Here is a 13,944-nt window from a genome sequence, read left to right on the forward strand (position 1 = left end):
GAGCAGTGCCAGAAACTCGTCGACTCCATGCCACGCCGCATTAACGCAGTAATTGAGGCAAAAGGAGCTCCAACCAAGTATTGAGTATTGTACATGCTCATATTTTTCATTTTCATACTTTTCAGTTGGCCAACATTTCTAAAAATCCCTTTTTTGTATTAGCCTTAAGTAATATTCTAATTTTGTGACACACGGAATTTTGGATTTTCATTTGTTGCCACTTCAAATCATCAAAATTAAATGAAATAAACATTTGAATGCATCAGTCTGTGTGCAATGAATAAATATAATGTACAAGTTACACCTTTTGAATGCAATTACTGAAATAAATCAAGTTTTTCAAAATATTCTAATTTACTGGCTTTTACCTGTATATGAAATACTTGACTTGGTGAATTCTAGCTGTAAATATACTCCTCCCCTCTTAACCACGCCCATATATATATATATATATATCCCCCAGCGGGCCTTTTGAATATCTCCCTAATTCTGAGGTCTCAAGGTTGGCAAGTATGTTTTACGTATGTAGAATTTACCTGAATTCTAGACTCGGGTAGTCCGGTGAGAGCCTCCAGCCTCTCTCTCAAGTAGATGTCAGGATATTTAGTGTCAGAGTAAACTTTCTCCAGCACTTCAATTTGCTGCTGAGTGAAGTTGGTCCTCTTCCTCCTGTGGGTCAGTATGGCCACGCATTTATCCACCCTTGGCATCGAAGCTGCAGAGGCCAGGTAGTTGGTTACATCCGTGGCTCTAAAATCTAGGCGGGGGAACAAGTAAAAAAAAAAAAGTCAGTTTTTTTCCAGTAATATACAGTCCCGATCAAAAGTACATACACTTGTAAAGAACATCATGTCTTGACCGTCCAATCATTTCTACAACTCTTATTTTTTTGTGATGAAAGTCATGAAGTTTGCTTCTTTTATGAATTTATTATGGTGTCTACTGAAAATGTGAGGGTCAAAAGTATAAGTTTAATATTTGCTTACATGTCCCTTGGCAAGTTTACCTGCAATAAGGCGCTTTTGGTAGCCATCCACAAGCTTCTGCTTGACCACTTGACCACAAAATTGGTGCAGTTCAGCTAAATGTGTTGCTTTTCTGACATGGACTTGTTTCTTCAGCATTGTCCACACCTTTAAGTCAGGACTTTTGGAAGGCCATTCTAAAACCTTCATTCTAGCCTGATTCCTTTACCACTTTTGAGGTGTGTTTGGGATCATTGTCCTGTTGGAACACCCAACTGCGCCCAACTGATGATTTTCGCTTGTCCTGAAGAATTTGGAGGTCATCCTCCTTTTTCCTTGTCCCATTTAAAGCACCAGTTCCATTGGCAGCAAAACAGGCCCAGAGCATAATTCAAGATTCAAGATTGTTTATTGTCATATGCACAGTTAAACAGACAGTTTGCCGTACAATGAAAATCTTACTTTGCTAGTCCACCCTTCAACAAGTCACACGGTACTTAGCTGAAATAAAAATAAAAATAAAAATGTATATACAAGGCACAGTAAGTAACATAACATTATTGCACATTCTGATTGGAGGTGACATTTGGTCACAGCAGCAGTTAAAGTGTCTTTAGTGATCAAAGGTGAAAAGTGTCTACAGTGATGGTTCACAGTTCGGGGGTGGTCATGGTAGCTGTCTTTTGCTCAAAAAGATAAAAGTAAAACTATAATACTTGGCGGTAGGCATGGTGCTCCTGGGATTTTAGCTTGTCATGAAGAATTTGGAGATAACAACACCCACTCTTTCCTGAATATGGAACCCTGCCATCAGGGAGAAGACTCCGGGTCCCACTATGCAAATCTAACCGCCTTAAATTATCATTTGTTCCAGCCTCCATTAAGCTGACCAACAATGTGCAATAGAATTTTAATACATAGGTTAGCACTTTTTTTTAGCACTTTAGCACACAGCACTTTATCCATGAGCTCTAGTGCAATGCACATTGGTACTTTATCTTTGTCTCCATACTGTAGATTTTGTTCCTACATCAAAGTGCCACCTATGTCTATCAAGCTCCATGTTCTGATGTTTAAATGTTAGTTGTATGGTTGTGGTTGTGTCTGGGCTTGTGTTTTTGTTCTGTTGTTTTTGGGTATGTTAAGAAAGCAATGATGCACTGTGCCCAAGACAAATTTCCCCGCGGGGACAATAAAGTTGAACCTTGAACCTTGATAATCCTCCTTTTTCATTGTCCCATTTACTCTCTGTAAAGCAGCAGTTCCATTGGCAGCAAAACAGGCCCAGAGCATAATACTACCACCACCATGCTTGACGGTAGGAATGGTGTTCCTGGGATTAAAGGCCTCACCTTTTCTCCTCCAAACATATTGCTGGGTATTGTAGCCAAACAGCTCCATTTTTGTTTCATCTGACATCACATGGACAAGGATAAGACCTTCTAGAGGAAAGTTCTGTGGTCAGATGAAAGACAAATGGAGCTGTTTGGCCACAATACCCAGCAATATGTTTGGAGGAGAAAAGGTGAGGCCTTTAATCCCAGGAACACCACTCCTACCGTCAAGCATGGTGGTGGTAGTATTATGCTCTGGGCCTGTTTTGCTACCAATGGAACTGCTGCTTTACAGAGAGTAAATAGGACAATGAAAAATGAGTTTTAGCTCCAAATTCTTCAGGACAAGCTAAAATCTCAGGACCACCAATTCCTACCGTCAAGCATGGTGGTGGTAGTATTATAGTTTTACTTTTATCTTTTTGAACATAAGACAGCTACCATGACCACCCCCGAACTGTGAACCATCACTGTAGACACTTTTCACCTTTGATCACTAAAGACACTTTAACTGCTGCTGTGACCAAATGTCACCTCCATATTTATACTGTCAATCAGAATGTGCAATAATGTTATGTTACTTACTGTGCCTTGTATATACATTTTTATTATTATTTCAGCTAAGTACCGTGTGACTTGTTGAAGGGTGGACTAGCAAAGTAAGATTTTTATTATACGGCAAACTGTTTAACTGTGCATATGACAATAAACAATCTTGAATCTGGAATTATGCTCTGGGCGTGTTTTGCTGCCAATGGAACTGGTGCTTTAAATGGGACAAGGAAAAAGGAGGATTACCTCCAAATTCTTCAGGACAAGCTAAAATCATCAGGTTGGGTCTTGGGCGCAGTTGGGTGTTCCAACAGGACAATGACCCCAAACACACGTCAAAAGTGGTAAAGGAATGGCTAAATCAGGCTAGAATGAAGCTTTTAGAATGGCTTTCCCAAAGTTCCAACTTAAACGTGTGGACAATGCTGAAGAAACAAGTCCATGTCAGAAAAGCAACACATTTAGCTGAACTGCACCAATTTTGTGGTCAAGTGGTCAAGCAGAAGCTTGTGGATGGCTACCAAAAGCGCCTTATTGCAGGTAAACTTGCCAAGGGACATGTAAGCAAATATTAACATTGCTGTATGTACAGGTAAAAGCCAGAAAATTAGAATATTTTGAAAAACTTGATTTATTTCAGTAATTGCATTCAAAAGGTGTAACTTGTACATTATATTTATTCATTGCACACAGACTGATGCATTCAAATGTTTATTTCATTTAATTTTGATGATTTGAAGTGGCAACAAATGAAAATCCAAAATTCCGTGTGTCACAAAATTAGAATATTACTTAAGGCTAATACAAAAAAGGGATTTTTAGAAATGTTGGCCAACTGAAAAGTATGAAAATGAAAAATATGAGCATGTACAATACTCAATACTTGGTTGGAGCTCCTTTTGCCTCAATTACTGCGTTAATGCGGCGTGGCATGGAGTCGATGAGTTTCTGGCACTGCTCAGGTGTTATGAGAGCCCAGGTTGCTCTGATAGTGGCCTTCAACTCTTCTGCGTTTTTGGGTCTGGCATTCTGCATCTTCCTTTTCACAATACCCCACAGATTTTCTATGGGGCTAAGGTCAGGGGAGTTGGCGGGCCAATTTAGAACAGAAATACCATGGTCCGTAAACCAGGCACGGGTAGATTTTGCGCTGTGTGCAGGCGCCAAGTCCTGTTGGAACTTGAAATCTCCATCTCCATAGAGCAGGTCAGCAGCAGGAAGCATGAAGTGCTCTAAAACTTGCTGGTAGACGGCTGCGTTGACCCTGGATCTCAGGAAACTGAGTGGACCGACACCAGCAGATGACATGGCACCCCAAACCATCACCCAACCATGCAAATTTTGCATTTCCTTTGGAAATCGAGGTCCCAGAGTCTGGAGGAAGACAGGAGAGGCACAGGATCCACGTTGCCTGAAGTCTAGTGTAAGGTTTCCACCATCAGTGATGGTTTGGGGTGCCATGTCATCTGCTGGTGTCGGTCCACTCTGTTTCCTGAGATCCAGGGTCAACGCAGCAGTCTACCAGCAAGTTTTAGAGCACTTCATGCTTCCTGCTGCTGACCTGCTCTATGGAGATGGAGATTTCAAGTTCCAACAGGACTTGGCGCCTGCACACAGCGCAAAATCTACCCGTGCCTGGTTTACGGACCATGGTATTTCTGTTCTAAATTGGCCCGCCAACTCCCCTGACCTTAGCCCCATAGAAAATCTGTGGGGTATTGTGAAAAGGAAGATGCAGAATGCCAGACCCAAAAACGCAGAAGAGTTGAAGGCCACTATCAGAGCAACCTGGGCTCTCATAACACCTGAGCAGTGCCAGAAACTCATCGACTCCATGCCACGCCGCATTAACGCAGTAATTGAGGCAAAAGGAGCTCCAACCAAGTATCGAGTATTGTACATGCTCATATTTTTCATCTTCATACTTTTCAGTTGGCCAACATTTCTAAAAAATCCCTTTTTTTGTATTAGCCTTAAGTAATATTCTAATTTTGTGACACACGGAATTTTGGATTTTCATTTGTTGCCACTTCAAATCATCAAAATTAAATGAAATAAACATTTGAATGCATCAGTCTGTGTGCAATGAATAAATATAATGTACAAGTTACACCTTTTGAATGCAATTACTGAAATAAATCAATTTTTTTCAAAAATATTCTAATTTACTGGCTTTTACCTGTATACTTTTGACCCTCACATTTTCAGTAGACCCATAATAAATTCATAAAAGAAGCAAACTTCATGAATGTTTTTTTGTGACCAACACAAAAATAAGAGTTGTAGAAAGTATTGTAAAGTCATGATGACATGATGTTCTTCACAAGTGTATGTAGACTTTGACCATGACTGTAAGTATTTAGAAGTCTTAAGAGTGGCACCTACCTGGGTTGACCATGTTGCTCATCTGGAAGCTTCCATCGTGGAACATTTGGAAGTGATTGAGATCCCCGACGGGTGCGTTTCCGTGGACCGCAGACATGTTTCCTCGCCGTTGTTATCCCCGCGAACTGAGCTAGTTCAGGGACCGGAGCAGCCCGGCACTTAAATGGGGCCCTCGATCAAAGGTGACGCGGGCTCGCAAAGTGTGAAGGCGACGCGGCCATCAAGGCCGGCTGGCACTGCTGCAAACTTCAGACGTCTCCGGAGGTGTGAAGGCGTCTCACCTCGGACGCTTGGCCGCAGGTCTCTTTAAAAAAAAAAAAAAAAAAAAAAGCATCTTTTTAATGGAATCTGCACTTCCAATACACATTTGTAGAGAAAACATTTATCCGCTTCGACATGGGCGAAGACGTAATGGACTTGTTACCTTCAAAGACCGTCGGAAACTACCACCTTCCTCTGCACGTATGCTCTAAAAACAGGGGTGTCGAACTTGTTTTTCCACCGAGGGCCACATCGCCAGTCATGGGGGCCGCTTGGAACAGTGATTGTAAGAAAATAAAAGTATAACCGACTCATTATACTATTGGTTATTTGATTTTTGTACGTACAAATTGATGAGTAACTTGCTTTGAAATCGTAAGTGAAGGTGACAAACAGATATTTAAATATTTATTATTTTTACAAACTAACATAATAAGGGGTGCTAAAAATTTTGTTTTTATCACATTCAAATCCCAATTGTTTTATTAAATTTCAAAAATCGAATACATTTGCATTTTTTTGACGAATTAATAAAAAAAAGAAAACACTTTAAGGCATACTTGCCAACTTTGAGACCTACAAATTCGGGAGATTGGGGGGGGTTAAGGGGGGGGGGGTATATTTATAGCTAGAATTCACTGAAATTCAAGTATTTCTTATATATATGTATATATATATATAGATTGAGGTTCATGGCTGGTGAGCATACTTGCCAACCCTCCCGAATTTTCCGGGAGACTCCCGAAATTAAAGCGCCTCACCCGAAAACCTCCCGGGACAAATATTCTCCCGAAAATCTCCCAATTTTCAGCCGTGAGGACAGCCTTTTTTCAGACGGGAGGACAACAGGGTGACAAGAACTAAATCATCCAGACTAGAGATAAATTGTATTATTATGTTTATCTTACCTAAAAATAAATATATTTATTAATTTAAAAAAAAACAAAAAAAACTAAATACATTTTTACTATATTTTGCTAAAAACATCAAAATTAATTGTATTTTTATTTGTAATTTTTCTGACTCCTTATTACATCCAGCCATAGAATTATACATTAAAATAAACATATTTGAAATAACTAATTTTAGATTATCATAATAATTCATTTAAAATGACCATATTTAATTATTAAAAGAATTGCTTGTTTATCAACAACTTTAGCATTTTATTCATTACATTTTGAAGCTCTCAGAAGCCAAGTTATGTTATATTCATGTTATATTTATGCAAGTTTGAAGTATCAATCCTCTAAACACAGTTTTGTTTGCATATTTTCAGGATGTAGATATATATATATATATATATATATATATATATATATATATATATATATATATATATATATATGTATGTGTGGGAAAAAAATCACAAGACTACTTCATCTCTACAGGCCTGTTTCATGAGGGGTTCCCTCAATCATCAGGAGATCTCCTGATGATTGAGGGACACATACATATATTGCGCTCTACTACGGTATCGAGCACTATTTTTTGGATAACCTTATTAAGACATATATATATATATGTATATATATATATATATATATATATATATATATATATATATATACCGTATTTTTCGGACTATAAGTCGCAGTTTTTTTCATAGTTTGGCCAGGCTCCAGTGCGACTTATGTTTTTGTCCTTCTTTATTATGCATTTTCGGCAGGTGCGACCAACACCGGCCCTAACCAATCTGGCGCCCTAGGCAAGATTTTAGGTGGCGCCCCCCCCCCCACATCGGCAGTGAAGTGTATATACTCACAAGAAACCGAATATCTTTGTCTTTGACCTTTTTTTTTTACTTACAACTATACCTAATATATAAAGGGGTGGAAAAGTGACTATTACCTGCAGGGCAAACATTAGCTAACCAGAAGGCAATAACAATGTAAACAAAAACACCTGCTTAAAAGATCTAATACAAATGTCCCTGAGGAATGTAAGGTGGGAGTACTGTAATTACCTAACGTTACATTATTATTTTCCATAACAATTTAGCTCCCTCCAACAATATTAACCCGACGTTAAAACAGAACTAGCTATTTATTGATTAGCAATTGCCGAATCATGTAACATTAGCTTAATGCTAAAAAGCCAGCTACTATCACATTCTGTAACAGACAAATAATTTCATGTAGGCTAACGTTACCTACCTGCTACCTCTGTCTTTTCTCGTTTCTCCTCCTCTTCTTTTCTCTTTTTTCTTCCCTGGGCACCTGACAGTTTTGGCCGTTTTGACATCTTGTGTTGATTTTTTGATGTGGTGACGTCCAAAAAGAGTCATGATACGGGAAGGGAGGGGGCGCACCGTGCGGGGGGCGTAATGTTGTAACAAATAATATTTCTATTAAATAGGCTTTACTTTGCATTTTAATTAACGTGGGATTATTTTTTGTATTTAGAAATAATAGTACCAACTTTTTTTTTTTTTCTTTTTTTTTTTTCTCCAACATTTGTGGCACTGGCGTGGCGCCCCCTGATGGACGGCGCCCTTAGCATTCGCCTATACGGCCTATGCCACGGGCCGGCCCTGCTGGTGAGCATACTTGCCAACCCTCCCGAATTTTCCGGGAGACTCCCGAAATTCAGCGCCTCTCCCGAAAACCTCCCGGGACAAATATTCTCCCGAAAATCTCCCGATTTTCAGCCGGAGCTGGAGGCCACGCCCCCTCCAGCTCCATGCGGACCTGAGTGAGGACAGCCTTTTTTCAGACTGGAGGACAACATGGTGACAAGAACTAAATCATCCAGACTAGAGATAAATTGTATTATTATGTTTATCTTACCTAAAAATAAATATATTTATTAATAATTAAAAAAAAAAAAAACTAAATACATTTTTACTATATTTTGCTAAAAACATCAAAATTAATTGTATTTTTATTTGTAATTTTTCTGACTCCTTATTACATCCAGCCATAGAATTATACATTAAAATAAACATATTTGAAATAACTGATTTTAAATGATCATAATATTTCATTTAAAATGACCATATTTAATTATTAAAAGAATTGCTTGTTTATCAACAACTTTAGCATTTTATTCATTACATTTTGAAGCTCTCAGAAGCCAAGTTATGTTATATTCATGTTATATTTATGCAAGTTTGTAAGTATCAATCCTCTAAACACAGTTTTGTTTGCATATTTTCAGGATGTAGATATATATATATATATATATATATGTATATATATATATATATATATATATATATATATATATATATATATGTATGTGTGGGGAAAAAATCACAAGACTACTTCATCTCTACAGGCCTGTTTCATGAGGGGTTCCCTCAATCATCAGGAGATCGCCTGATGATTGAGGGAACCCCTCATGAAACAGGCCTGTAGAGATGAAGTAGTCTTGTGATTTTTTTCCCACACATACATATATTGCGCTCTACTACGGTATCGAGCACTATTTTTTGGATAACCTTATTAAGACATATATATATATATATATATATATATATATATATATATATATATATATATATATATATATATATATATATATATATATATACCGTATTTTTCGGACTATAAGTCGCAGTTTTTTTCATAGTTTGGCCAGGCTCCAGTGCGACTTATGTTTTTGTCCTTCTTTATTATGCATTTTCGGCAGGTGCGACTTATACTCCAGTGCGACTTATACTCCGAAAAATACGGTATATATGAAATACTTGACTTGGTGAATTCTAGCTGTCAATATACTCCTCCCCTCTTAAATTGGCTTACTGAAATATCTAATTTATGTGGATTTGTACTTAACAAAAAAAAAGGTGAAATTACTGAAAACATGTTTTGTATTCTCGTTTCTTCAAAATAGCCACCCTTTGCTCCTAATTACTGCTTTGCACACTCTTGGCATTCTCTCCATGAGCTTCTAGAGGAAATGGTTTTCACTTCGCAGGTGTGCTTGAAGCTCATGGAGAGAATGCCAAGAGTGTGCAAAAGGGTGGCTATTTTGAAGAAACTAGAATATAAAACATGTTTTCAGTTATTTCACCTTTTTTTTGTGTTAAGTACATAACTCCACATGTGTTCATTCATAGTTTTGATGTGACAATCTACAATGTAAATAGTCATGAAAGTAAAGAAACCGCATTGAATGAGGAGAAGGTGTGTCCTAACTTCTGGCCTGGACTGTATAAGACAGTATTATTTACATCATTTTACCCCCAAAAAAACAAACAAGGGGCTTGTGATAATAGTGGACTTGAACAAAGGAAAAGGGGCTGTTTTACCTTCATGAATAACCTTCATTTGAATGGCTTACATGTTCAACAATTCTCAGGCAATTTCACTTATACGCATACTTGCCAACCCTCCCGGATTTTCCGGGAGACTCCCGAAATTCAGCGCCTCTCCCGAAAACCTCCCGGGACAAATTTTCTCCCGAAAATCTCCCGAAATTCAGGCGGAGCTGGAGGCCACGCCCCCCTCCAGCTCCATGCGGACCTGAGTCCGCTTTCCCACAATATAAAGAACGTCTACAATAAAGCAGCCCGTCTGCCGTAAACAGCAATGTTGTGACACTCTTAAACAGGACAATACTGCCATCTAGTGCATTTGAGGAAAGCACTTTTGTGCGTGCCACACAGCAATGCATCATCAGAGAGGGTGTTCAGCATGGTTAGAAAGATAGTGACAGAGAATAGAACAAGGATGGACAATTCCACCCTTAACTCAACAATGAGTAGATGAGTGTTATGTGTGTGTATATGTGTAAATAAATGAACACTGAAATTAAAGTATTTATTTTATATATATATATATATATATATATATATATATATATATATATATATATATATATATATATATATATATATATATATATATATATATATATATATATAGCTAGAATTCACTGAAAGTCAATTATTTCTTATATATATAAGAAATAATTGACTTTCAGTGAATTGTGTTTGTTTTTTGGGGGTAAAATGATGTAAATAATACTGTCTTATACAGTCCAGGTCAGAAGTTAGGACACACCTTCTCCTCATTCAATGCAGTTTATTTATTTTCATGACTATTTACATTGTAGATTGTCACATCAAAACTATGAATGAACACATGTGGAGTTATGTACTTAACAAAAAAAAAGGTGAAATAACTAAAAACATGTTTTATATTCTAGTTTCTTCAAAATAGCCACCCTTTGCACACTCTTGGCATTCTCTCCATGAGCTTCAAGCACACCTGCGAAGTGAAAACCATCTCCTCTAGAAACTCATGGAGAGAATGCCAAGAGTGTGCAAAGCAGTAATTGGAGCAAAGGGTGGCTATTTTGAAGAAACTAGAATATAAAACATGTTTTCAGTAATTTCACCTTTTTATTTCTTATATATATAAGAAATAATTGACTTTCAGTGAATTCTAGCTATATATATATATATATATATATATATATATATATATATATATATATATATATATATATATATATATATAGATATAGATAAAAGAAATACTTGAATTTCAGTGTTCATTTATATATATATATATATATATATATATATATATATATATATATATATCCATCCATCCATCCATTTTCTACCGCTTATTCCCTTCGGGGTCGCAGTGATATATATATATATATATATATATATATATATATATATATATATATATATATATATATATATATATATATATATATATATATATATATATATATATATATATATATATATATGAAATACTTGACTTGGTGAATTCTAGCTGTAAATATACTCCTCCCCTCTTAACCACGCCCCCAACCACGCCCCCGCCCCAACCACGCCCCCCGCACCCACCCCCTACCCCCCACCTCCCGAAATTGGAGGTCTCAAGGTTGGCAAGTATGCTTATACGGTGAATGCACATGTTGGTATTATACATATATATAAAATGTGTCTGAGGGGGCCAAAGTGTATACATTATATATACACATTTAGCTGTAAAAATGTGTTGTACAGTATGTATGTTTGGGTCCCTTATTTCCAGGAACACCAATACCAAAAGTCCCAATGTCCCATGGAGTTCTAAAAAAGTTATGACAGACCACCTCAAAAAACGGATTGTAATTTTACAGTTTTTTACTGAGTATGAGACGCAAAATGTACATGAAAATAAAGAAAGTGGGATTTACAATATTAACTATGAACAATAAAACACTGAATATTGACAACATATGAACATCGCTCCTCTTTTACAAGCAAACAAAACACAACGAAAATGTAATAAACAGCAAAATATGAATGCAAAGGGTAATAAACACCAACAATATGATATATTATCACTTTTATGCGGAAATTTGTTGTAAAAATTTGCTTCCGCATATGTTCTTGACACACGCTTTTTGGGCTGGCTGCTCTGAAAACAAACCCCGCCCACTCTGCTTTGTTCCTGGTCTGAGCTGCTGTGACATAGATACAGTCTGGTGTGCCGTGGTAGATTATCTAATTTCACCTATTTGGGTTGAAAATATTTTTTGCAAAGCAGTAATTATAGTCTGCAAATGATGTGTTGTTGTTGAGTGTCTGTGCTATCTAGAGCTCGGCAGAGTAACCGTGTAATACTCTTCCATATCAGGAGGTGGCAGCCGGTAGCTAATTGCTTTGTAGATGTGGGAAACAGCGGGAGGCAGAGTGCAGGTAAAAAGGTGTCTAATGCTTAAACCAAAAATAAACAAAAGGTGAGTGTCCCTAAGAGAAGGCATTGAAGCTTAGGGAAGGCTATGCAGAACGAGACTAAAACTGAACTGGCTGCAAAGTAAACAAAAACAGAATGCTGGACGACAGCAAAGACTTACAGCGTGTGGAGCAGACGGCGTCCACAAAGTACATCCGTACATGCCATGACAATGAACAACAAAATGGGAGCGCAAGACAAGAAGTAAAACACTATACACAGGAAAACAGCAAAAAAAAGTCCAAATAAGTCAGGGTGTGATGTGACAGGTGGTGACAGTACACCTACTTTGAGACAAGAGCTATAGTGATGCATGCTTGGTTATGCTTTAAAGTCATATCCAACAATTGCGATATCGGCTGCAGAGTTTAGTTTTTTAATGTTTTCTGCGAGTGGTGTGCCTCGGGATTTTTTTCAAGGAAAAAAATGTGCCTTGGCTCAGAAAAGGTTGAAAAGCTCTGGACTAGGGTTATTAAATAGATTTTTTGGGGGGCTAGGATGGCAAATTTAGAGAAAGCTAAGAACTGTAGAAAACCAGCGTCCTCTACAGTAGATATTCGATTTTGGTGTATTCAATTAGTCAGAGATTGCTGTTTTTAAAAGACCTCCTCCAAAAAAGCTAGTGAAATAGAGTACAGGCCAAAAGTTTGGACACGCCTTCTCATTCACTGCCTTTTCTTTATTTTCATGACTATTTACATTGTAGATTGTCACATCAAAAGAAAATGCATTGAAGCTTAGGGAAGGCTATGCAGAACGAGACTAAAACTGAACTGGCTGCAAAGTAAACAAAAACAGAATGCTGGACGACAGCAAAGACTTACTGTGGAGCAAAGACAATGTGCATCCGAACATGACATGACAATCAACAATGTCCCCACAAAGAAGGATAAAAACAACTGAAATATTCTTGACTGCTAAAACAAAGTAGATGCGGGAAATATCGCTCAAAGGAAGACATGAAACTGCTACTGGAAAATACCAAAAACAGAGGAAAAAGCCATTAAAATAGGAGCGCAAGGCAAGATCTAAAACACTACACACAGGAAAACAGCAAGTCCAAATAAGTCAGGGTGTGATGTGACAGGTGGTGACAGTACACCTACTTTGAGACAAGAGCTATAGTGATGCATGCTTGATTATGGTTTAAAGCAGGGGTGCTCATTACGTCGATCGCGAGCTACCGGTCGATCTCGGAGGGTGTGTCAGTCGATCACCAGCCAGGCATTAAAAAAATAGTCCTAAAAATGAGCGATCATAAATCTTCACTATGACGTCACTTTCGTCACTTGATTGACATTCACGGCACCCGAGGGTCTTCTGAGATGACGCTGGCTGCTGCCAGCTCATTAAAATGACCGACTGGAAGGCGAGAAACACTTTATTTCAACAGACTCTGGCGCCGTACCTGTCGTCAAAACTCCAAAGACCGACTGCACAGTTGCACAGTTGCGCTAACAAAATAAGAGTCTCAGAAAGCTGGCGTGCACAAGCTAGCAAGCTACGGAGTTTGCCGACAATGTATTTCTTGTAAAGTGCATACAAAGGAGTATGGAAGCTGGACAAATAAGATGCCAAAAACCAACCACTTTCATGTGGTATTGGACAGAAAGGAGGACTTTTTTTCTCCTCCATTCGAAAATGCGGACATTATCAGCACCACTGTCTGATTCCAATCAATGCAAGTCATCAGAATCAGGTAATACACCAACTTATATTCTTGTCTTCATGAAAGAAAGGAATCTATATGTGTTA

At 37.8% G+C, this 13,944-nt stretch overlaps 1 protein-coding gene across 3 annotated transcripts in view; it reads right to left on the minus strand.

Annotated features, from left to right (window-relative positions):
• The window catches only part of mixl1 (Mix paired-like homeobox), a 30,367-nt gene extending 24,606 nt beyond the window's left edge, over positions 1–5,761 (minus strand). For 2 of the 3 annotated variants that reach the window (XM_072916294.1, XM_061986950.1), the window contains exons 1-3: positions 5,661–5,761; positions 5,237–5,540; positions 537–757 (exon numbers count right to left, since the gene is read on the minus strand). In XM_072916294.1, coding sequence (XP_072772395.1) covers positions 537–757; positions 5,237–5,333 — 318 coding nt within the window. In that variant the 5' untranslated portion in view covers positions 5,334–5,540; positions 5,661–5,761. Of the gene's footprint in view, positions 1–536; positions 758–5,236 lie in introns of all 3 variants that reach the window. The other variant, XM_061986949.2, reaches the window with a different exon arrangement.
• Between the last annotated feature and the right edge of the window lie 8,183 nt (positions 5,762–13,944).

The sequence above is a fragment of the Nerophis lumbriciformis genome, linkage group LG26, assembly GCF_033978685.3.
Source record: "Nerophis lumbriciformis linkage group LG26, RoL_Nlum_v2.1, whole genome shotgun sequence".
Classification (NCBI taxonomy): Eukaryota; Metazoa; Chordata; class Actinopteri; order Syngnathiformes; family Syngnathidae; genus Nerophis; species Nerophis lumbriciformis.